A 25,691-nucleotide genomic window follows, 5' to 3' on the forward strand; every position below is an offset into this window, starting at 1 on the left:
TAAAGATGTAAAGTTCCCTAGAGATGATTATTTCTTGGAGAATTTGCATGTAACTCCAGGTAGAATTCAACTGCTCAGTCAGTCCCTCAGGGATCAGGGCAGCAGCAGCATAGAACAAGAGAAGCCTCCTCAACTTCAATTAAAATCTAGTGTTAAACTGTGCAGTTAAGTGAAAGTGACTTTTGGGTCTAACTAGAGCAGGAAGGGGTGCTCAGAGGAAAAGGAGAGTTGAAAGCCAGACCACAGAAGTTCTTGGAAACTTTAATTAAAATATACATAAGAGAATCAGCATTATTGAGCAGCAATGCAATGCACTTACTTTCAAAGCACTCAATCTACTGAGATAGCTACATAAACAATTCACTATAACATAAGGTACAATATGGTCTTTCCATCTAATATTACCCATTTAATTAACCTTTATCTTTTACTGCCTGCCTCCCTACTTTAGACTCTTAAGGTCTAAGAGCACAATGGTTTGTTGCTAGGACTCTCTGTGATGAGAATACTGCCTGATATGTGTCAGGCACTTAGTTCTAGATTTATTTGTTCAGATCTGAGATTTATAGATTTATAAGATCATATTTGAGTTACAGCTGAGTCCAAGGGGGCTATGAAAACACAATGAGAATAAGACTTTATAAGAATCAGAAATTTTTTTGAAGGAGAACCACTTCATAAAGTCACTTGAACTAGACCTGTATAATAAGACTTATTATTTTGCAGATCCGAACATGGAGGAAGGCACTTACAGCTAACAGGAAATGGTCCTGGATCTAAAATATCCAAGTCTAGTTTCTTTTCCTAATGTTAGAATCCTGTCATGCACAGATATGGCAAGTAAATCCAAAGGCAAAAAGGAAGCAAGTTTGAAAGTGTATGATCTTCTCAAGGAAATGAGGAGTATTTTAGTGACCAGAAGGGAAGACTATGTATATGTTTCATGGGAGATGGGAAGAAAAAATAAAAGTTGGTGGTGCAGTCAACTGAGGGGCAATTTCTTTTCTGCTGTACTGGAGATTGAACCCAAGAGTGTTCTGCAACTGAGCTACATCTTCATTCCTTTTTATTTTTTGAGACAGGGTCTCTCTAAATTGCCAAGGCTGGTCTTGAAGTTGCCATCCTCCTGCCTCAGCCTCACAGGATTACAGGCGTGTACCACCAAGCTCAACCTGAGGGAAGATTTGTGAAGAGATCAGTGGGGCCTGGAAGAACAGAGAGTTGTAGATAAACAGAAAAGAAGGGGAGGAAGTGGCATGTGTACAGAGGAATGAAAAGCTAGTTAAGAGTTTTACAAATCGTGGTAGAGATTGTATTAGGTATATATAAGACCAGGGCTTCTTTATGGAAAGTCTCAAAAGGTCAGGCTGTGAAACTTAGAAGAATGTTGATTAGTAATGGGGAGAGACATTCAAGATTCTTGAGCTTAAATGATATGATGAAAGAAATGAATTCCCAATTGACATTTCTCAAATTTATGATGTCCAAGATATTTTAAATTTTTACTTTGCTTCCAACATATACCATAAAGTTTGTATAAAGTTTATATCATAAAGACCTTTGTATGCATATATTACATTAATGTATTAAGGTAAGTGAATTATATTTGCTATAATTTGCTAAGAAAATATGTTTTCTTTAGTCAAAATAATATGAGGTTTGAAAATGGTCACATATTAATTAGAACTGGAAGATTCTTTTACTAATTGATGATTATTAGTAAGTCAGATGGTAGAAGAAATAAAATATATAATCATTGTATAAAGTTCCAGAAACACTTTATTTAAAAATGGAATTGTAAATGCTTAACAAAATAACATAAGTAATAAATGTAACAAAAATAAATAAGGAGAATAATGTATTCATACAAAATAAAAATAACATAGTAAAAGGCCAAATGTTTATAACTGAACAAAACTGTGTAAACAAACAATAACGTAAGTAGAGTAAATGCTAAATTTTCTAACTCCTTACCTTCTACTTCCATGTGGATATGATCAGTACCCAAACATTAAACAAAAGAGGGAGCAATGATGATTATTTTGTTAAACTTTTTCTTCAAATGGACTGACCCTGTTTGAACGTTTTATTTATTCCTTTAGTGCATTTTTATCTTTCCTTTTATGTAATTTAAAACCTTTTTTAGTCTTCCTTTACTAGATACAATGGGAAATTAGCTTTACAAGGAGTTCTTTACCTTTTGTTTGTTTAAAGAAAAACATGAAATCCAGTATACAACAGAATTGTTTTTACAACTCTACAAAAAAGACTCTGTCTTTTTATTACTTGATCCAATAGTACAGGATTTTAAAAATCCTTCTGAAGTACACAGTTACTTTGTTTCTTTAACTAAGATAGAACAGGTTATTGCTGAAATTAAAGACTATTTCACAAAAGTTACAGTTTAACCTTTAGGGGCTGCTGGAATCAAGGGGGAAATTCTGGTCTAAAAATATTTAACTAAGATTCACCCAAATTATAGTGTTCTGGAAACACAAAGATAATTACTTTATTTTTAAAGTCACCCAAATGTGAACTTACTGGAAGGAAAGAAAAAAAAATAAAAAGTTTATCAAAGATATTTTTCATAGGCTTTCTGTTTAGTAGCATAAGCCAAAAGCCTTTGTCATCGTTGTCTTTCAGGGTCTTCATAAATGTGATTTAAGACTGAGACAGGATTTACTATTGGGTCCTACAGGGAAACACATAGAAGCAATTCACTGCTTGGGAGTGAAACTATCAACTAATCTTACAACTACTGGTTCTCCAAGTTTCCTAATGAAGAAAATTTTAACCTCATGATTATTTCAGGGGGAATTTTTTTCAACTGTCACATATAAACTTGGTAGCACAGGACCGATATACATGTTCTTAGTTTTAAAAATATACTCCACCTAAACTATCTGTCTAGTTTAATCTTTCTAGTTATCATTTAATCTAAAATGAGAGACAAAATCTTATTTCCATTTAAAAAATTGAAAAAAAGTGCCAAATTGATCTTTTTGAAAGTGGAGTAAAACACTGTGGGGTTAAAACAAATACAGTATTATCAATTTCCTATGTACAAAAAAGACGGTTAGTCCTTATTGATATAGATATGTCCACCTACCACTCCCAGTAAATCTTAGTGCAAACATAATGGTTAATCTCCATAAACCCCAAGACAAGTTATGTAGCAACAAAGTTATATAAATCACATCTATGCTGGAAAATTTTAGGACACAGAATGTTGTAAAAGGTCTGCTTTACTGTGGAGAACAATGTCATTGTGTCCAATGGTAATGAGTACTAATATAAACCTAACATTAAGAAGCAAATAGAATGTTTAACAAATCTGTACAGATGAAGAGGAAGTCCATTTCAGGGAGCAGCTTGGCACAGGAGACAGGGGGATATTTAGTTTGCTTGTAGGTCACAGCATGGCTTTAAAAAAAAAAAAAGATCTATGAAGGGAAAGGATGCAATAATGCAATTTGAAAATCATAAAACCACAAAAGGTAAATCTGCCACAATCTGCTTTTCCCTATATGTGCATCAAGTGGTTATCTAAATGGTTTGAAAGCACTACTATGACGCTTCATTTTAGGTAAAAAAATAAATAAAATTAAGAAGACAGGGATGACAAGATTGTAGTTGACCAAATTGTCTTGTTTTGTATGTCAATACTATGCTGCTTCCAATAATTCCTAGACATTCCACAGGTAATTGTTTTAACAATCAAGAGAAAGTCATTCATGTACTGTAATATCTTCCTCTTCCCCATCAGGGTTGAACCTATTGAAATGTATACTGAAATCAGCCTCAGATTCGGCATTCTCAAATTCAGCTGAGACTGAGGCAGCAGCAGGAAGAAGAACCCTAGCTTCTGGCTGGCAAAGTGTTGGTGTCTGACCCGGGCTGCTGTGGTTATTCACAGGACTGGATTTTTGTTTTGGCGGAGATGGCAAGATAGCACTAGGAAATCCCAAGTTGTTGAGAGCTTCCAAAGTTCCATCTGGGTCAATCATAGTATTGATTGCTGAAAGAAAAAAAAAAAAGAAAAAAGAAAGTAAAAAAAGTAGAGGGAAGAAGATATTGTAGATGCAGTTAAATTTGAATAGTTAACTTTCTTATGATCTGGGTAATATTTCAAGTATTGGTGTGTATATGATCTTAATTGTCACTAATCTTTCCAATACCATTACTATATTTAAATCTCTACTCTTTTTAATTCTGTGGCTAATCTATATTGTAGATTATACAGACATGAGTGGTGTTTTTTTGTGGAAAATCACTTGGGCATTTCAGAAACTGTTACATAACTGCTATTTGTAGATGCAGAATTCAAGAAGACCTTTCTGAAATTTGCTTTTATTATTGTGAAAAGATAGTGAAAGTATTGGTTATGGGTTTTAATAAACACCTGAGCCCAATTTAGCACTCAGAAAATTGAGTGTGTAGCTAAGATGGGATTCAGAGAGTCACTTCAAGGCTGTCAAGGCCAGAAGAATATCAGCATTTTTGAGTGCTACCAGAACATGTTGTTATTTACACTGTCTGCCTGCCAGGATTATCAGCTGTGCATAAGTTTTCTCTCAGAAAAGGCAAAGCATTTTCTTAGGGCCTAGATACTAATACCCAGCAGGGCAAACAGACCTTGGTAATGCTACAGAAGGGACCAAAGATCTTTGGGTAGTCAAGGGCAGTTCCCAAACAGTGATTTTCAACTTGACGTCAAGCTGAGTAAGGAGTTAGGAGAAGCAAGCATCATATAAGAATCTCTTAGAAGCCTATTCAAAAATGTATTAATCTACTTTATGAAATTGTACAATTTAGGGGGTTTTATATCATAATACTTAGATGTGATGGACCTGAATAAAGGTTAAGAACCTCTTAGGTAGGTCTAACATATTATGCCCATCATAGTCAGTCAATAAAGACTGAGTAGAAATAGCAGAGGGTGCTAGAACTTTATTGTTGTACCACTGGGGACTTCTAGGTCAAGACAAGTATTAATGAATGATCTAGATCTGACATGAGTAAGAATATCTCTGTCAAAGTTCAAGAGGCAAACATTTTCTTTTTTCATTTTCTTTTTTTCCTTCCTCTTCTAGTTCCTGTAGCCAATATGCATTCATATCTCATGGTTCATCTATGCAAATTTTATCTGCATTAAAACATAAGTTCATTTGAAGTTATGAGTTATGCCAACAATTGTCAAATAATTCTAATTATCTATAAGCATTTTCAGCTGTATTTACACATTTTAAATATGTACCTAGAATATAACATCTAGCCTATTTTCATATCTAAGCACTAATATATGCTTAAGATTTAACTTTACTAAATTTTTAACCTTTTTTTTTTTTTTTATTGATACCAGGGATTGAACCCAGGAATGCTGTATACTGAGCTATGCCTCCAACTCTTTCTATTTTTAAATTTTAAGACAGGGTCCTGCTAAGTTGCTAAGGTTTACCTTGAAATTGTGACCCTCTTGCCTCAGCCTCCTGAGTCATTGGGATTACAATGCAGCCAGTTATTTTTAACTTTTTCATCAAGTTTTAAAGTTTCCTTTTTATGGGTAATTTGAATATGTAGAATGCTATATTTTTACATGTGTCATAAAACTTACTCAAACATTGTCATAATGATAAAAATATTTTAAGAAATATCTCTTAGAATGCACTTATTCTTAGCTATTAGCGCTTTATACCTAATTCAGTAGTAAATTTACCTTGTAACTGCTTTTCAACTCTTTTCAGCTCCTGTAAAATAGAAGAAATCTCCTGCAAGGAAAGCAATAACAAGAATCAGCTTATTTTAAATAAAACATTTTCAAATGAAGCAATGAATTTCACTCATTTTATTTGAAACTCTCAATATCATTTACATGATACAACCTAGTAACAACATGAAATGAAATAATTATGACACCCAGTAAACAAAATCCAAATTTAGAATCTTTAAAAACAAAATTGAGTAATTTTTTTTCAATGCAATAATGATAAAAGATAAAAAGTTCAAGGTAATTTACCATTATAGAAACAAAGATTTTGACAAAATTTGTATTGATTGATTTTATAATAACTCTATAATAAGTGTCTAAGAGTTTTCTTTGGAAAAAAATATATATAAAAACTGCAGTTTTAATATTAGATTTCTACTCTGTAGTAGAAATTTATACAAATTATTTTAAAAGGAGACAAGCAATGAATTAAGTAAATGAAAATAACTCACATCAACTTAATGTTTGTACTTATTTTAAAATTGCTATTTTTAATGTATAATTATTAAAAAGAACAAAGATTCGTTAATAATGAAAAAACATTCCTCCCTCTGGCCCTCTGTACTTTTGAAATTATCAACCTATTATTTTAAATTCCTTTGTGCTAGTCCAATAAAGGAAAAAGATTTTTTCAAATTTGTACATTTATATCTTCTTTTTCAAATATAAACTAACAAATAACTCAAAAATAGGTATATTATCTTTCCTTAAAATAAAACTCTATTACTGAAATGTCTTAATCTTAAGAAAAATTGCCATACCATGCTGGAGGTTTTCACAATAGGGACCTCACTTTCAGCTCTTAATTTGCTTTCTATTTCATCCCAGTTCCGATCTTTGTCTTTAAATAATATTCTAAAAATAAAAAAGGAATAAGCATTTTACTTTCATATTTTAAAAACCTAACATGTTTTCATTATAATGACAATTCCAAAAACAATATATCTTTTCAAAGTTACACAACAGGTGGGTAAAAACCTGCCTGAACTGAGAATTAAATACTAAGCCAATAGGACCAATTAATTAACACATACGAAAAACTTGTATTAAAAATGAAACTAGATAGTATCAATACATGAATACACTCTTCAATATTCATCTCATTCTTTTTTTGAAAACCAAATATAGAACAAATGTAGATTTGACATAACCCCCAAAATTTAACTAATATTTATAATTAACAACATAACTGTTACTAGCTGGATGGGGTGGCATGTGCCTAAAATCCCAACTACTAGGGAGGCCAAGCCAGAAGGATCAGGAGTTTGGACACGGTCTGGTTACAGTGGGAAGCTGTCTCAAAACAAAATTGAAATAAAATAATGCAAAACTAAAAGGATGAATATGCTTACAATGAACACACAAGTTTGTTCTGATAGAATATATACAGTATTAAGTAAAAGTAAGGTGAAAATAGGCTGAATGAGTATGTACAACTGTGTTAAAACCTCTATATAGGAGTAGACAACTTTATTGGTGGAGCAAAGTGTAAACATTATTTTACAGACTGAAAACTGAAGAACTTACTATGTTTATTTTTGTACATCTTAATTCATGTTACTTTTTTTTTTTTTTTTTTTTTTTGTGCCAGGGATTGAACCCAGGGGTGCTTAACAACTGAGTCACATCCCCAGCCCATTTTATATTTTATTTTGAGACAAGGTCTTGCTAAGTTGCTTACAGCCTCACTAAGTTGTTCAGGCTGGCTTTGAACTTGCAATCTTTCTGCCTTGGACTCCTGAACCACTAGGATTACAGGCATGTACCACTGCACTCAGCTAATGTTACTGTATTTATATATAATCTATTAGATTTAAGAAACTTTTCTTTTTTTTTTTTTGTAGATGGGAACAACACAATGCCTTTATTTTTCTTTTTAAATGTGGTGCTGAGAATCAAACCCAGGTCCTGCCCATGCTAGGTGAGCGCTCTACCGCTGAGCCACAATCCCAGTCCAAGATTTAAGAAACTTTTAAACTTTTATCTTTTTAATAAAAAAAATACTATTTTAGAGATAAATATCCTATACTGGAAACTAAATTTAAATAATTTATAAAGTACCACCAAATTTTGATTTGTCTTTCAAACCTGGCATTTACCTTTATATTCAATACTTTATCATCTATGAGACATGATTCAGCAGCAGAAAAATGTAAATACTAACCACCATTTTTAATTTTTTAAAAAATTTCTTCAATGAATCACTCTGGAAATGTAGCTTAAACTGCCTTATGTAAAAATCAACACTGTACAACATTAAGAAAGTAAGTTTTTACTATTGTTAGCTAATTAATATTTAAATAGTAAATTAATGTCCTTAATGGTATTTCTTCAAAGGTCAATATGCCATGAAATTCATTAATATATATTCAAATCTGGAACATTTACAATTATGCATAACCATACTTAATAATATAATGATGGGTCTGGAATCTGGTATAAGTATACTCTTCTGATCTATTATCAAATTTTCTAAACTCAAAAGACTAAACATCCTTGCCAGTCATATTTTTAAGAACTGTTGTGCTAATGATTGTGATATTAAGGAATAAGCAAAGTATTGTATTCTTTTGAGAGTCCTTGTAGCACTAGTACTGGGAATTAGGAAAATAACTTGTACAACTGGAAAAGTCTACATTTAGTCACACAGTGATAAGAATTCATAGAAGTTCTAAAATTATTAAACCACAGACATTTTACTTTGACGAAAATGGCTTAGAATACTTAAATAAGTTTCCTGATTCACCAAGAAACAAAACAAAATAAAACAAAAAAGCCAAAACTCTTAAAGGGATAAAAAGCTTACTTTAATGGATAATTTGTAAATATGGTACGGACTTAAGAAGCCAAACCTATCATTCTGGCTTTAAGAAATGAATTCTAGCCCTTTCTGCCAGCAGACTACTGCGGGAGGTCAAGCCCAGTGACCCAGATCCACCAACATCGGCCTCTGCAGAGTCCAGGTGCACAGCATGCCTGGTCCACCCCTTTCCTGGCAGGACAAACACTCGCCAGAGCCCAGCCTCTGGTGCTGGACCACTCATTTTGACCAGTGGACTACCACAGGAGCCGAGATCAACCCAGACCACCCACACCAGCCCACACGGGTTCTAGGCTTTCAGTAGGCCCAGCTCACTCCTTCTCGGGCAGGGCAGACACCTGCAAGAGCCTAGTCTTTGGTGCAGGACGGTCCCTTCTGATCAGCAGACTGCTGTAGAGGTCAAGCTCAGGGCCCCAGATCCACCCACACCCACTTGTGCTGGACCCCAGGAGCACACAGCCCAATCCACCCCTCCCCAGGCGGGACAGACACTCACCAGAGCATAGCCTCTGGCGCAGGACTGCCCTTTACGACCAGCAGACTACCATGGGAGGTCAAGCCAGTGACCCAAATCCACCCACTCCATCTTATGCAAGTCCCAGATCCAGGATGCAGTAGCATCCATTGAGGGACACCAACAAGGTCTTGAAGCCCAACAGCAAGTTGAGGAACAGACAATCTGCATGGGTACTACAAGAATATAGGAAAGAAACTGTAATATCTCAGATCCACATGGCAAAAAAGGAAACCACATAGACAACATGAAAAAACAAGGGAGGAAAGTGCCCCAAACAAACCAGGACACTATAATAACAGAATCCATGGACAGTGAAGTTGATGAAATGTCAGAGAAGGAGTTCCAGAAGGTTCATAATTAAAATAATCTGTGAATTAAAGAATGACCTAAATGAGCAAATACAGGCAAAAATTTATCACTCCAACAAAGAGATAAGAGAGAAAATACAGGTAGCAAAAGATTACTTCCGGACTAGATCACTTGGAAGAAAGAACGTCAGAAAATGAAGACAAAGTATACAACCTGAAAAATAAAGTTGATCACACAGTGAAGATAGTAAGAAACCATGAACAGAACAATCAAAAATTATGGAACAGCATCAAAAGACCAAATCTAAGAATTATTCGGATAGAGAAAGGCACAGAGTTTCAAAGCAAAGGAATGCACAATCTCTTCAATGAGATAATATCAGAAACTATTTCCCAAGCATGAAAAACGAATTGGAAAACCAAATACAAGAGGCTTATGGGACACCAAATGTACAAAATTACCACAGATCTCCACCAAGGCACATTAGAATGAAAATGCCTAGCATATAGAATAGAATCTTAAAAGCCGCAAGAGAGAGGAATCAGATCACATATAGGGGGAGACCAATTTGTACCTCAAAAGATTTTTCAACCCAGACTCTCAAAGCCAGGAGATCATGGAACAACATATACCAAGCTCTGAAAGAAAATGGATGCCAACCAAGAATCTTATATCCAGAAAAACTAAGATGTAGATTTGATGATGAAATAAAAACCTTCCAGGATAAACAAAAGTTAAAAGAATTTACAACCAGAATGCCTGCACTACAGAACATCCTCAGCAAAATATTTTAAGATGAAATGAAAATTCATTCTGCTGTCATATAAATTAAGAAAAGAAATGAATTCTAATACAATGTTATATTTAAATACTAAGGAGGCAGAAAAGCATATCAAGAAATTACTTTAGACCAGGTTACGATGGTCAGAATTGTTTTTGTTCAAAAGTCAATATAAATCTTCAAGAAAAAAAACATAGTTTTCAAAGTCATTTTCAGATTGTCATTACAGATTAAAAGTAGGCTAAACTTCATCAGGAAAACATAATAAATTCCAAAGATTATTTTATTCAATAATTTAATTACTAAGCTAAAAGTACTTTTTGATAAAGTCTTGGTGTGGGGGAGTCTTAGACTCATATTCTAAGTCCTCTATAACCTATTTTCTAGCATTGTCTCTCAATACATGAAAACTGGTATTACAAAGTGACAGTCTACCAATGCAGGGCCATGTTCTGTAACTTGAGTGGGTCACTTCATATGGAATACAATGAGAATGCTGCAAAACAGGAGTTCTCACATAAATACTTTTAAATTGAATCCACAGGAAGTATTCAAATAATTTAAATATGCATTTCTTTAGACTGACCTCAGTAGGTATTTGAGTTTATATGTTTTGGCACAAAGCTTAAAGATCAGGAATTCCTTAAGGTACCCATGCAGAAGGCTTACATCTCTATTCTTTAGATTTGGTTATCAAAAATCATGCCCATCTTTGAATATTATCTATTCCACAAAATCTTCCCTGATCATCCCAGGTGAAAGTGATCCTTCCTTTTCTTTTTACTCTATCATATGCTGTCTTATATAACAATGTTATACATGTAATTATATATGTGCTTTACCTTATCACTTGATTATAAATTTTATAAGTCAAAATGATGTTTTATTCTCTTTATTATCTTATTCCACAAAGTCTGTCAAAGTGTTTTACACATAGTAAAACTCAATACTCAAACTGAAGGTAACTCAAATATATGGAACATTCAATATTCAAATGTAATGTCGTTGAGGCACTTTTTCCCAAACTGTCAGATTTCTAAGATAGTAAAATCAATAGCCAACCAATAAATCAATGTGCTCTTTGTTCTCAATTTTAATTAAATGCCAAAGCTACATAAATCATTTTTCTTAGGGGGAGATTAGAGATGAGTTCAGAGCAGAATGAGAAAGACACACTGTGGTAAAAAACAATCAACTAGAGAATGGTAGTAAGAAGTCCATAAAAATCTGGAAACTGAGTAAGTGGATAAGGATACAGTTATTAGAGTGATTATTTCTTGTAGTTGGAATGAAATAACATGGTATACTCATTTACATGTAAAATGTTTTACAGTAGCAAGTCACACACCACACTTTAAACTCTTATGATATTTTTTATGGATAACAGTGTATCAAAAGCAATCATTTAATATATTAACTTTCTATTGCTTTCTTCTTTTTATGATAAAAGGACAAAGTCCTTCACAAAATCTGCCTAAATTGATACATCCGAATCTCTACAGTGTCATCTCATAATCCCGAGACTGTCACTACACTTTTTTCCTAACTCCTCTCCCCATTCTTCAGGACTTAAATTGCCCACCAAACTCTCCTAGATCCCAAAACTCGTTATGGGATCTCACAGTATCTTATCCTGTAATTTCCTTTCTATTCTTACCACATTGCATTATAATTACCCATCTGCCTGCCTTCTGCACTCGATTGTGAGGGCATTTTGAAGAGTGCTGGACAAAAATATCCACTTAAAAACAACTTTATCAATGAATAAATTTGGAGACTATTCCTATATAAGATTTTTATTTTTATTTTCTTTTTCAGTGCTGGGGACTGAACTTGGGCTAGTCAAGTACTTGTACATGGCAAAGTAAGTATTCTACCACTGAGTTATACTTCCAGCCCAATTTCTATATACCATTATTTAATCAATATTTATTTTATTTATTTGTCCCTTAGTTAATAATCTTGCCATGATATACCAATTTTACAACATAATTTTAGTGGAATAAAATTCAAAATCATAACCTTCAATTAAACTGAATACTTTACTCAACCTGAGGTTTGATTCTTGGTACTAATAAGCAGGCATGTGATTAGGACCTGGAGATTTGTTAATTCATGTGTAATAATTAATTAGCTATGTTTAATTTTTTTCCTTTCAAATTCCAGTTGGGCTCACCCAAGGGAATAGTAAACTACATCTGTCTCTGGCCACACACTGGATAAGTACATCACAGGTGGGTGGGCGATGACAGTAAAGGAAAGCTTTTCTTTCTTTCTTTTTTTGTTTTTTGTGAAAGAAAATAGGCTGATGTGACTATTAAGGGAAAACAAACCTCATCTAAGATGGCATTAGTCTTAACTGCTTAATCAGTGTGTATAAGTAAAAATAAAAACAAAGGAATCATTTATAAACTCAATCAGACTTCACAAAATGCATTATTTCTAAATAGCATGCAATTAATTTCTGAATTATGAGCCGTAACTTTTAAAAAATGAAATGGGATTTCAATTTACTAAAGTAAAATTAGTATTGTTATTTATATTTTTATTATCTCTTCTATGTAACTACTAATGATTTTAATATTAGGAAAAAGGAAAAGAAGGTGACTGGACTTCTGTGGGAACACAAATTGTGATTAGTGAACTACAAATAATATTCACGTGAAATAATGAAACTAAGACAAATCAGGTAGCTTAACCCAGGTTGACTCATTTAAATATATTATCTAGAATGTAAACTCCACAACAGCAGGGGTTTTTGTTTTGTTAATGTCTAATTATAAAGTACCTAGAATGTACTTTACAAATATCTGTTACTGAATGGATATTAAATTATTATTCTGTGGAAAGTTAACTTTATTTGAAATTCATAGGAATATGTCACAATTGACAATAAGTAAATTTTCTTGAAAAAAAAACAATGGATGGCAAAATAAGGGTATAGTTATTAAAATAATTTTAAAGGCCACTTATGTTTATGAGGAACAACTTAAGAAAAGCCAAATAATCAAATGCTTTTTTTTTTTTAACTATACAGGTAGTATGTCTCATTTTCCAACCCAATTTGGAGAGACTATCAATATACTTCAGTGATACTCTCGAAAAAATATTGATTGAAAAGACAAAAATATGGAAAAAAGGGGGCTGGGGATGTGGCTCAAGTGGTAGCGCACTCGCCTGGCATGCGTGCGGCCCGGGTTCGATTCTCAGCACCACGTACAAACAAAGATGTTGTGTCCGCCGATAACTAAAAAATAAATATCAAAAAATTCTCTCTCTCTCTTTCTCTCTCCTCTCTCACTCTCTCTTTAAAAAAAATATGGAAAAAATATATTTATGTACTGACATATATAAACATATACAGGTAAAAGACATTATATGTATAATATGTATATTTTTCTGAAATATTTGTATGTTTTTTAAAAAAATTTAGTTGCAGGTGGACATAATATCTTTATTTTATTTATTTTTATGTAGTGCTAAGAATCGAATCCAGCACCTCACACATGCTAGGGGTACTGAGCCACAACCCAGCCCCTAAAATATTTGTATTTTTAAACCATGCTCATATATTACTTCTGTTAAGATACTCATTTACAAATAAAGGGGAAAAAAGAACCAGACAGTACAGATTAGACCATTCTTGTGAATATAACAAATTTTTGATTATTTTTCTTCTAGAAGACAACAAAGTGAAGAGATGATCTGGTACATTTTTAAGAAATTATACAGACAAGAACTCAAGATATAAAAGAAAGTGCCATGCATGGTGGCACACGCCTATAATTTCAGCATCTCAGAAGGCTGAGGCAGGAGGATAACAAGTGCAAAGCCAGCCTAGGCAAAAGCAAGGTGCTAATAAGCAACTCACTGAGACCCTGTCTCTAAATAAATACAAAAATAGGGCTGAGGATGTAGCTCAATGGTCAAGTGCTCCTGAGTTCAATCCCAGGTAGCCCCCCTGCCCCAAATATGAAAGAAAGCTCAATCCAGTTCTTAACATGTCAAGTAAAATTTCTACATTTGACTGAAAGATGATGTAAACTTTTTATAGTAAACATTTTTAATATTTTTTTAAAATACATTAAACACATTTGATCTGATACTTTTGAAATAGTTTTTGAAAAAAATATCTTAAGTTTCTTTTAAACTAGGTAATTTACCTTAAAATTCAATAAAAATAATGTTCACTGTTTTTCCCAAATACTTATTGGTATTTATCAAACACTGATGAAATGTTTTATTTTAATATACAAGCCACATAAAATTATATTTGTGTGAAATTTATAATTAACAAATAACTTTAAGAAATAGTTTCATTATATTTAAAACTTTTAATTATATGAATTAGAAACAAATTAAGCTACAGTGTCAATGATTTCTGAAGTATTATTACACAGAATCTAGAATTCTCTGTTTTGAATAGGTAATGAAGTTATAAAATAACAATATTTGATAGGTATTTACTTTGGGGCAAAGTTTTCCCAAGATGAACACATTCATTCCAAAGATGGGAAATTTGAATTTGAGAAAAAGCAATGAAGAGCAAAAGCAGTGCTATTACAGTTTAAAAAAATAAATATACTATGTATGTATGTTCATGTATGAGACTTGTATCTTCTTCTCCTTACAACAACTCTATGAGTAGTCAATAAAAGTATACATATTCCTCTGTTCCTCCCATGCTCTCCCTCCCTACCCTACTATGAGTCAGCCTCCTTATATCAGGAAAAGCATTCGGCATTTGTTTTTTTGAGGATTGGCTAACTTCACTTAGCATTGTCTCCTCCAAAGGCCACCATTTACCTGCAAATGTCATGATTTTATTCTCTTCTATTGCTGAGTAAAATAGATGAATTCTAGATAGGGCAGAGGGGTGGGAGGGAAGGGGAGGGGGCAGGGGATTAGCAAGGATGGTGGAATATGATAGACATCATCATCCAAAGTACATGTATGAAGACACAAATTGGTGTCAACATACTTTATGTACAACCAGAGATATGAAAAATTGTGCTGTACACATGAATAAGAATTATAATGCATTCCACTGTCATTATTTTTTTAAAAAATCAATTTTAAAAAAAGTATACATATTCCTCTACAAGATGGTAAAACTGGGACCAGATTAAACAAAGGGAGTATTCAAGTTCTTAGTAAGTGGCAAAGCTGAAATATCCTGAAGTGTTGTACCTGTTAGACTAGTCTTGTCTTGTGCCTTTATTATATACATTCCTAAGTTAAATAATGTCCCTTTTACCAATGAGGAAAATGAAACTAAAGTCTGAGGCCTTTAAAAGAACCCTCAAAAGTCTGTTAATTTAAATTATTTGCTATTATTTTTGTAGAAAAGGAAAATGTTTCTGGTTATTAATACAAGTTATTAATTACAAGTCAGTGATTATAGCTGTTAATTCTCAATTATAAAGGGGCTGAATATCAAAGGCATTTGTTAGCTATGGTTATTACTTATATTTTCAAACTAAAGAAGATAGTAAAGGCAGCAGGGAGATTCAGTTCCAATGACTTTATTAATTCTTCATAGCTGTGATATCAGGCTCAAAAAAATGGAAGAGGTAACTGTTATGGAAAGGAGGTTCTGGTAACCACAAGTACCTGATTTTTCCAGCTGTTTTATCTATAGATTGTCTTATCTTTTTAGAGAACTGAAAGACAGATGACAGCAGCAGATTATCTCCCATGACCTGAAACAAAGAAAAAAAAATAGATATTAAAATACAACCACTGAATTGTACAACTACTAAGAACACTAGTCAGAACTTAGTATACAGGTATGTAGTATTTATGCTAATTTCAATGAAAAAATAAGGAAGAATGCAATTAGAGTAATATATAAGGAAATAAAGAAAATGAAACACTATTAATAAAGGAGTTTCTTTTGTCAAGTTTCCATATTGTTTTGGTCATACCATTTTGAAGAAAAAAATTCTAATTTAGCCTATCTTTAATTACTGTCATGACTCTCATACTCCATTCAAACTATCATAAAAGGGAAGATATGAATAACATAGAGCACACTAAATGTATTATTTATTCTTTAACCAAGTAATATGAAAACAAAGATCAAGAAGAGCACAAACTCTCCTCTCTAAACAGAATATAATGGGAAAGACAAACTTTTCAAAATTTACTCAAAATATTAAGTTTTTGTGATGGGGTCAGTACTACCCCAGTTGAGATACAGAGGTTTGACAAACCTCTGTAAGTGCACAGGAAAGATTTTAAGGACCATATGGTTTCTACCAAAACTTAGCTTTCTTCTTGCAAAGTGAAAGAGCATTCACAAAAGACATAAAAACATATGAATAATGCTGTGTTGTAATAAAACATTATTTAAAAAACAGGTGACAGGACAAATTTGGTCTAAGAGCTGTAGTTTGCAAAGCAATGGAATAACTCATGAAAGCAAAGCTAGTACAGTTCACTAAAAGGACTGAATTTGAGTCCAGATGTTCCAAAATCAGCCTCTTTATATTGCCAGACCTATATCAATACTTCGTAAGAAAACCCAGAAAATTCGATATGATCTTGGATGTCATGATGCTTTGAAGACCTGTGAGAGGTGGGGATAATAGTCATATATAGGAAATATTATTAAATATTTTACAAAAAGCATGTAAATATATGCTAAATTTTGTGATGTAGTGCTGTAAGAATTCCAATGAAAATGAGTTTAGTGAGGGTGACATAAGTAGGATGTGGTCATGGAAAAACTAGAACTTACAAATGACAAGAATGTGAAGCCAGTGAAGGATAAAGTTTCTTAGGATGTGAAAAGCAACATAAAGGCAAGGAGGATAAATAGGAATAAGATGTGTGGGTAATGAGGAAGTAAGCCAAATTAAAGTGGAAGACATACACAAATAAGGGAGGAGTGACAAAAGGCAGGGTTGTCTAAGGAAAGATTATACACAGAAGAGGATCTCTCTCTTTTCTACCGCATAAATTGCAGTTCAGCATATTAAACAAATTTCTGATAATAACCTTGAGATATTTTCTAGATATCTCCATCCTCTTTTACAAATAAAGATTTCTTGCACATTATTTTATTACACTTAGAGGAATTTAAATGATTTTCCTGCCTCAGTCTCCTGGGTAGCTGGGACTACAGGCATGTGTCATTGAAGTAATAACATGTTCATTTTAAAAAATAATAATTTAAAAATTTTTATAAACACTGGTCTGCAGGTTCACAGAATTAACCATGAATCAATATTCATGACATACATCGCTGGTCCACTTGGGCAACTTTTTTCTATCCTTTTAGTAATCTAATGACTCTACCACTCCTCCAAATAACTAGGATCTACCAATAATCAATAAAGAGTAGATAGTATTCAAAATATGTTCACTCCTTCACTATCTCCACCACCACTGGAGGAAGATATTTCTGTACCCTCAGACTTTGACCTTAACCATGTGCCATGCTTTGGCCAATGAGATGTTCAGAGATACGACATAAGCAAAGGTTTGAAATATGCTTGCACGTTAGGGCTTCCTCTCTAATGGTACCATAACAAGAAAAAGCCCTAGTAAGCCTACTGGCCCAAGTACTACAAAAGATATATGGAATGCTAAAAGTTAACCAATCCCAAAGAACCAAATGCTGAATGTTTTCTCTGATATAAGGAGGCTGATTCATAGTGGGATAGGGAGAGGGAACATGGGAGGAATAGACAAACTCTAGATAGGGCAGAGGGGTTGGAGGGGAAGGGAGGGGGCATGGGGTTAGAAATGAAGGTGGAATGTGATGGACATTATTATCCAAAGTACATGTATGAAGACACAGATTGGTGTGAATATACTTTGAATACAGCTAGAGATATGAAAAAATGTGCTCTATACGTGTAATAAGAATTATAATCCATTCTGCTGTCATATGTATTAAAAAAATACATGAAGCAAATCTAGATGCAACTTGCAACTTTTAACTGTACAGCTAAGCCCACTATTAACTCTGGGTTAACCTCTCTGCCACAGAAACCTTTTCAGTTGTCTGTTATGCAGTAAGGCTGACTGATATATCTACTTCAATTTAGATGGTATACTCCGTCCCATCTCTCTGTCTTCCTGTTAAGCTAAACAATATCATGAATTCCATTTATCATTCTCTATCTTTCCTTTTTATGATATTTGTTAGATCTATTTATGTTCAAGGCGTATATTTTTCATTTTATAAATATATGACAAAGATAACGACAATTAATAAATGACAAAGAAATGTTTAATTAGTAGAACTAAGTTATTTTCACCTATACCAGGACAGAGTTTATCTTCTTCATCTAATCCTAATTCAGTATGTTAATTCTGGGTGAAGAGAATAAACAAGGAAATGCATTTTTAAAAAACAGTTTAAAACTATGTAACAAAGCAAGAGTTAAAAATAAAATATGAAAATGATATGATCATAAAACCTTAACATTTATTTATTGCTAACAGAATGATCACATATTATACAGACTAGAGATGTATCTTGTCATCATGCATTGAAACTGTTGTCATTTTAACTTAACGTTTATTTATGTAGAATTTTGGCAGTATGTCCTAAGTTATAGGTAGGACTGTAGATAGTAAGATCACAGACGTATGATTATCTAGATTTAGTATTCTGTTTGTTATATTTACCATTTACTCAATTAGTTGCTCTTCTGTGTATCAGTTCCTTCATGTGTGAGTGTAATGGAGCATTTTCATAAAGTGTTTATTCTAAATGATATTAAACAAATGTCGTAAGCACTAGAAAAGGCAGCATGTGGGCTGGGGTTGTGGCTCAGTGGTAGAGTGATTGCCTAGCATGTGCAAGGCACTGGGTTCGATCCTCAGCACCACATAAAAATAAATTTAAAAAAATGTCTACCAACAATTAAAAAAAATTTTTTTAAAAAGAAAAGGCAGCATGTGATTTATATTAAATACTGAAATTCCAACATTATTTATAGTGTTTATTAGTGTGTAATACTGTGTAATTAGTAAACTTTTCAGAGGCAGAGTTTGGTTTCTTTTCAGATGAATAGTTGTGGCCTGTTATCACTGGCAAGTACATTCTTTTTACAGTTTGAAATTAATACTGGAGTACTAACTGTACAAATAGATTAAAAAAATAAAAATTGCATGCTAACAAAAATATATGACAAAGAATCACATTATATATAACCTTTGGAGACTTAGTTTTTTCACTTATATTGCTAAAATTCAAACATATCATTGCACATTTCTGTAGTTTGTTTTTATTACAACTGTTCAATTTGTAAACATATCAGTTTACATATTTTTTTGCCAAGATAAACACTTTGATTCCAAGTTTTTGTTATTAGCAACATGATACTAACAATAGTAGTAGCAAAAGTAGTCCCCCATTATCTGTGATTTTGAATTCATGGTTCTAGGTACCTGTGGTCAACCATAGTCTGAAAATGTTACACTGAAAAATCCAGAAATAAACCATTCATAAGATTTAAACTGTGCCCTGTCCTGATTAGCATAATAAAATTTCCTGTCATTCTGTTCTATTCCACTTGGAACATGAATCATCACTTTATCCAGTTTATTCATGCTACATACACTCCTGCCCCCAAGTCACTTAGTAGTCATGGATTATCAGATCATCTGCTGATGTTCCAATGCATGTATAACCTTACACAGTAACCTAACACTAGGTCACAATGTTTATGTTATTAACCTTACTTTTTCTTATCACATTGACATTGTATCATCTGATATGACAAGAAGGATGAGGAAAGTACAATGAAGTATTTTGAGAGGCACATGTTAAATGAACTTTATTACAGAATATTATTATAGTAGCTCTATTTTATTATTATTATATTAATCTCTTACTATACTTAATTTATAAATCAAACTTAATCATAAGTTGGGCTGGGGCCGTAGCTCAATGGCAAAACATTTGCCTAGCATGTGTGAGGCGTAGGGTTCAATTCTCAGCACCACATAAAAAAATAAATAAAATAAAGGCATGCTGTCCATCTACAACTATTTAAAAAAAACTTTACCATACACACACACACACACACACATATAGGAAAAACTAATATTTATAATAGGGTTCAGCACCATCGAGTTTCAGATTTCCACTGGGGGTCTTAGAACTTATCAAACCATGGATAAGAGAAGGATCTACTGAATAAATATGTTTGTGTGTGCCTTGTTTGGTCAATGGAAAAAGGTTTTCCTTACATACATAGTAACAGGAAAACTGCAAGATCATGCTACATCATTATGTTCAAATGCAGGAAATAAGTTAACTATTTTCCAGAATGACTGCATTGATTTAACCTCCACCAGCAACATGTAAGGCAGTCCATGTAGCCACATTCTCTTTCAATACTTAACACTTTAAGATTTTTTAATTTGTTATTGATTATTTATACTCTCACTATTGTCTCAAAATACCATTTCTCTGAATTCTCATGAAGTTAAACATATCCTTCCTATTTTCTATGTCTTTGTATTTTCTCTTTTGTACAATGTTTGTTCATATCTTTTGTTTTTGTTTTTTCATTTTGTTTTGTTTTGGTTTTTGTTACCAGAAATTGAACCCAGGAGCACTTAACCACTGAGCCACAACCCCAGTTCTTTTTTTTTTTTTTTTTTTTTTTAAGAGACAGGGTCTTGCTGAGTTGCTTAGGGCCTCACTAAGTTGCTGAATGCTGGCTTTGAACTCACAATCCTCTTGCCTCAGTCTTCTGAGCTGCTGAGGAAATAGAGATGTGCCACCATGCCCAGCTGTTCATATCTTTTGAAGATATTCATTCTATTGAGTTGATTTTGTGTTTTCTATTGTAGGAATTCTTTATATATTCTGTATATTCATCTTTTGTACTATATGTGCTACACAAGTTTGTAACTTGTCTTCTTATGTTCCTTGAAGTATCTTTAAATACATAAAAGTCCTTAATTTTTTTTGGGGGGTGGGTGCTGGGGATTGAACCTAGGGCCTCATGCTTCTCAGCCCAAAAGTCCTTAGTTTTAGTATACTAAACTTTATCAATCTTTTAAAGTCAAACTTTTTGTGTCTTTTAAGAAATCAACCCTTATATAATGTTCAAAGATAGTTTAACCCATATTTTTACTAAGAGGTGTTATAGTTTTGCTTTTTCCATTCAAGAAGTTATTTCACTTAGAGTTAATTATTTGGATATAAAGTGATGTTAGGATGAAATTTCATTCTATCAGAATAACCAATTTTTCCTTAGCCCTATGAATTAGTTTCCCCTTTTCCCACTTACAGGGCTTGCCTCCTCTGCCATATGTCAATGTCTACAGTTCACTTACTTCATCCCTGCTCCAGGTTCTCCGTCTTGTAATTGTTAGATGATCAGGAGGCTCTGTTGTTTGAGGTCTTGGATCACTAGATCGACCATTGTTTCCTTCTGGTGTTTTAGAATGAACTAATGGAGGGATCTTTCGGAAGTTGAGACTTTCATCAAAAACACGATCAACCAACTAACAGAACAAAAGCAAACCCTTATGAGAACAGAATTAGAAAAGCATAGACACTGCATAAATTTTATGATTATAAGTTATTCCATTCTCAAGTAGTAACAGAAGCATGTCATCTTCAATAAACCAATTACTTTTTAAATAAGCACTTAAAAGTATTTTTTATGAAATAGATGTTCATCTACATAGATTTTATTTTCAGAATCTAAAATATATAACTATGCTAAAATCAATTAGTCTATAAATAAAATTTCTCCAAATGAAAAATAGATGCTAAATAGAAAAAACTCAGCTATGTAGGTGAACAGTGAGTTCATTTTACTCATATTGCCTTACCAGTATAAAATAATGTTTCTTTTTCTTTTAGTTTTCTGTTTTTTTTCCTTTTTTCCTTCCCAAATCCAAGTGACAAAATTCTTCATAAGATACATAAATTGCAAATTTCAATTAAATTTACAAGAGAAAAAAATTTAAATCCACATAAATATTTTAATCTTAGATAAACTTTTAACAATGCTATAGAAATTATACCTTCTCATAAGAATAATATACTGCCAATGATATACTACAGTGCAAATTACAGACATTCAATACTACCTAATTTGGGTTTACTGAAGAGGAAATAAACTCTAGTACAATATTCTGAAATAAAACAAAAAGGAAAAATGAAAGTCTAATGAAATGTTTGAGTAATTCTACAGAGTTTGAGTGAATGTATAATCCTGTTAGGTAAAATTTAGTTACAAAGCTGAAAAAATAATATTATCATTATAAATGTACCAGCGAAATGTGTATGTCTTGCCACCAAGAAGATCTTTCTGTTTTACACCAATAAGGATGATTTCATATATAGTTATAATTTAAAATTGATCAATGTGGTAACAAAACTCTACACAGATTGATGAAATATCACTTATTAAATCAGACAACATATAAAGGAAAAACAAATAAAAAGTGACCATTAAAGAACTAAAAAGAAATATAACAAAAAGCAACTGAGGAAAATATCAGCCCAGATTATCAGAATTAAATTTGTCAAAAAGGTTAGCCATTTTTGGCTACTATTCAGAACATTATATTATAAAATTTAAAAAGTGGAGTCATTAGTATTGGGGGTTGGCAAAATTTTTCTGTAAGGAGACAGATAATAAATACTTCAGGTTTTGCAGTTTACTGTAGCACAGAAATAGCCATACACAATAGTTAAACAAATAGTTAAACAAATGAGTGTATCTACACTGTGAAAAAATTTTGCAGAAACGGAAAGGTGAATTTCATATAATTTTAAAGTTATTAGTTATTATGTTCCTTTAATATTTTTCAATAACTTAAAAACATAAAAAAAGTTCAGTTTTTAGATCATATAAAAACAGTCAGGAATTTCCTGTCAATAGTTTACCAACCCCCGAACTACACAAATCATTCTTTTAAATGCTGATCCTTTGCTTGCATTTCTGCTCTCTATTAAAATAGCCAACATGGCCAGAGAATATAGTCAACCTTACATATACAGGAATCTCATCAGTTAAGTACTGAAAATATTCTTTAAAAAGCAAAACAAACAACAACAACAAAAACCCTGTATTTGTAGACTTTCCCTTGTCATTACTCTGAAAACAATCCAGTTTAACAATGACTTATGTAACATTCACATTGTATTAGGTATTATAACTAATCAAGAAGTGAATCAAAGTACACAAAAGGATGTGCATAGGTTATATGAAAACACTATACCATTTTACATAAGGGACAGATTTTGATATGTACAGTGGGAAAGAAGGGAAGAACCTGGAATCAATTCCCCACTGATACTGAGGGACAAGAGACAATAGTACTATTAATTTTATAAATTAAAGTCACCTTCTGGAACACATTGTACAAAATGATGTCTCTGGTTTGTGTTGCCAGAGGTCCTGATTTTTTTTGTACAGGCAATAGTCTACATACGTTAATTTAAATTTCAGAGTTCATAAGAATACTTTGAAAATCTATACGTATACATACACACCCACACACACACACCACATACACATACATATATAGTGTGTGTATGTATACACAATATACATCTTTGTTTTTTAAAATATCCCTGTGTATATAACTGTGTATGAATTCATTAACATAATTATCACTTAAAGCAGTAAAAACTGTAGTGTTTTTATCTTTTTTTTTTTTTTTTTTTGCTATTAGAGATAGTAACTCATTAACTAGCAGTCAAAACAAGCATTTATCATATCAAATTTTGATTTGCTTTTCAGACACCATTTAGATTCACATTTCATGTAAAGCTACGGAGCAGAAATTTGCAGGCAAAGTTCTTATTCTAAATTATTTTCCACCTCCATCTTAATAGTAGACCAAATGTTAATCTTTACTGTTTTGTTACAAACACATAAAAGAAATTTGTTAAAGCAAAGTTGGAAAATGCAGAGCTTCATGCAAACAGGAAGGGTGGACATATCACACACACATCCCCCAAAACCGCCCCCCCAAAAAAAAAATTAAGCAAAAAGCTAAAAGCAAAAGAAATAAAGAAAAGAAAGAACCTTATGCATTTCTCCATGAAGATCTCCTACCTCTTCTCTAGTGTCTATGGCAGAGCCAGGGGTGGTGGCAGCAGTGCTTACTGTGGTACTAGGGGCAGTGCCTGATGAAGTCACTGAATCTATCTCTCCTGCTACATCGTTGATCTCCCGAGCAATGAGAGCAAGATCTTGGCTGATCCTGGTAGTAAGTTTAGAAAAGAAATTTAATTCCTTTTAAAGAGAAGCTCTAGAAACAATAATTCATGATAGAATCAGTTATGTAAGTTGCATATTTAATTAAAGATTTGTACCCCAACTTAAGATTCTTTGTAAAGGCAACAAAATATTTTGATATCAAAAATCTTAGACTTTAAAAGCTGGTATTTACAAAACTTAATTCCAAATAATTTATAAGACATCATCTTGAAAAATATATTTTAAGTACCCTGAATGGAGATATGTCTTTAAGTATACACTGTTCACAAAAATAACCAGCATTAGTATATCATGGGGTTCTTAAACTTGGAGATGATAGAGTTCAAGGAGTCTAAACTTTCATGAGAAGAAACAATTACAACATTACTTTCTCTAACATCTAACTGATGCTTGGCATTTCTTTCAAATATAGGCAACGATAAAATGATATTAACAACATTGGTGATTTTTGTTAATCAACAGAAACCATATTAGAGTTGCTATAGATTATTTCAAAACATCATTTATGTTCATAATTTCTTCAAAATTACTAGTCATTAAATTCACAACCACACTCTTTATTAAAAAGAACCATATGCTACCATATTACTTCAAAATAATTTGATAATTGTATTTCAATATAATTGAAATTCTTTTTATAAATATTGTATATTTATACATTCAGAACACTCTGACACAGCTCCATAAACTTTACCAGCTGTCATCTGAAGATCACAAAGTTCTTACAAGGTAACACTTATCTGCTTTTATTAATGAGGACACATTCTCAAGAGAAGTTGAATGACTTGCTCATGACCATACAACTCAAGGCAGGATCAGATCTCAGGTTTAGTATTCATATCCATAAAGCCACTTGTGTTTTTGACCATATGGACTGATGAATTAAGTAACTGTTACTAGTGATAATCAAAAGGGAAAATAGACATTTTTTACTTAGCCTTTGTTCTTCATCAGAGAGGAACACAACAACCTATCATTTATAGTCCCACGTGTCTCAAGAAAGATGTATTTTCATTTCATTGAGACATGCAATTTTCCCATGTTGTGCATTTGCTGCACACAAAACTCAACTTGGATACTTCCATAGGGAAGGTTTCAGAATGACAGAATATTCTTAAAAGTCAATGTGAAAGTTTCAACAACTTCAGAATCCAAAATAAGTATAAAATAACATTTTTAAAATTTGAATAATTTGAGTTTGATAGACTTTTAAGGGATGCAGTAAGAGCATCTTTTTAAAAGAGATGCTTAGTTGAAGCTTATGGACCAATTGAAAC

At 32.6% G+C, this 25,691-nt stretch overlaps 1 protein-coding gene across 6 annotated transcripts in view; it reads right to left on the reverse strand.

Moving 5' to 3' along the window:
* Positions 1-1,808: 1,808 nt before the first annotated feature.
* Cep170 (centrosomal protein 170) overlaps positions 1,809-25,691 on the reverse strand; it is a 134,254-nt gene continuing 110,371 nt past the window's right edge. For 4 of the 6 annotated variants that reach the window (XM_076831571.1, XM_076831570.1, XM_076831567.1 and 1 more), the window contains 6 exons: positions 24,250-24,397; positions 21,506-21,676; positions 15,809-15,897; positions 6,529-6,622; positions 5,717-5,768; positions 1,809-4,018 (listed from right to left, as the gene is read on the reverse strand). In XM_076831571.1, the coding sequence (XP_076687686.1) occupies positions 3,729-4,018; positions 5,717-5,768; positions 6,529-6,622; positions 15,809-15,897; positions 21,506-21,676; positions 24,250-24,397 (844 nt within the window). In that variant the 3' untranslated portion in view covers positions 1,809-3,728. Of the gene's footprint in view, positions 4,019-5,077; positions 5,147-5,716; positions 5,769-6,528; positions 6,623-15,808; positions 15,898-21,505; positions 21,677-24,249; positions 24,398-25,691 lie in introns of those variants that run through there. The other 2 variants (XM_076831568.1, XM_076831569.1) reach the window with 2 other exon arrangements.

This window comes from Callospermophilus lateralis, chromosome 13, assembly GCF_048772815.1.
Source record: "Callospermophilus lateralis isolate mCalLat2 chromosome 13, mCalLat2.hap1, whole genome shotgun sequence".
Lineage (NCBI taxonomy): Eukaryota > Metazoa > Chordata > Mammalia > Rodentia > Sciuridae > Callospermophilus > Callospermophilus lateralis.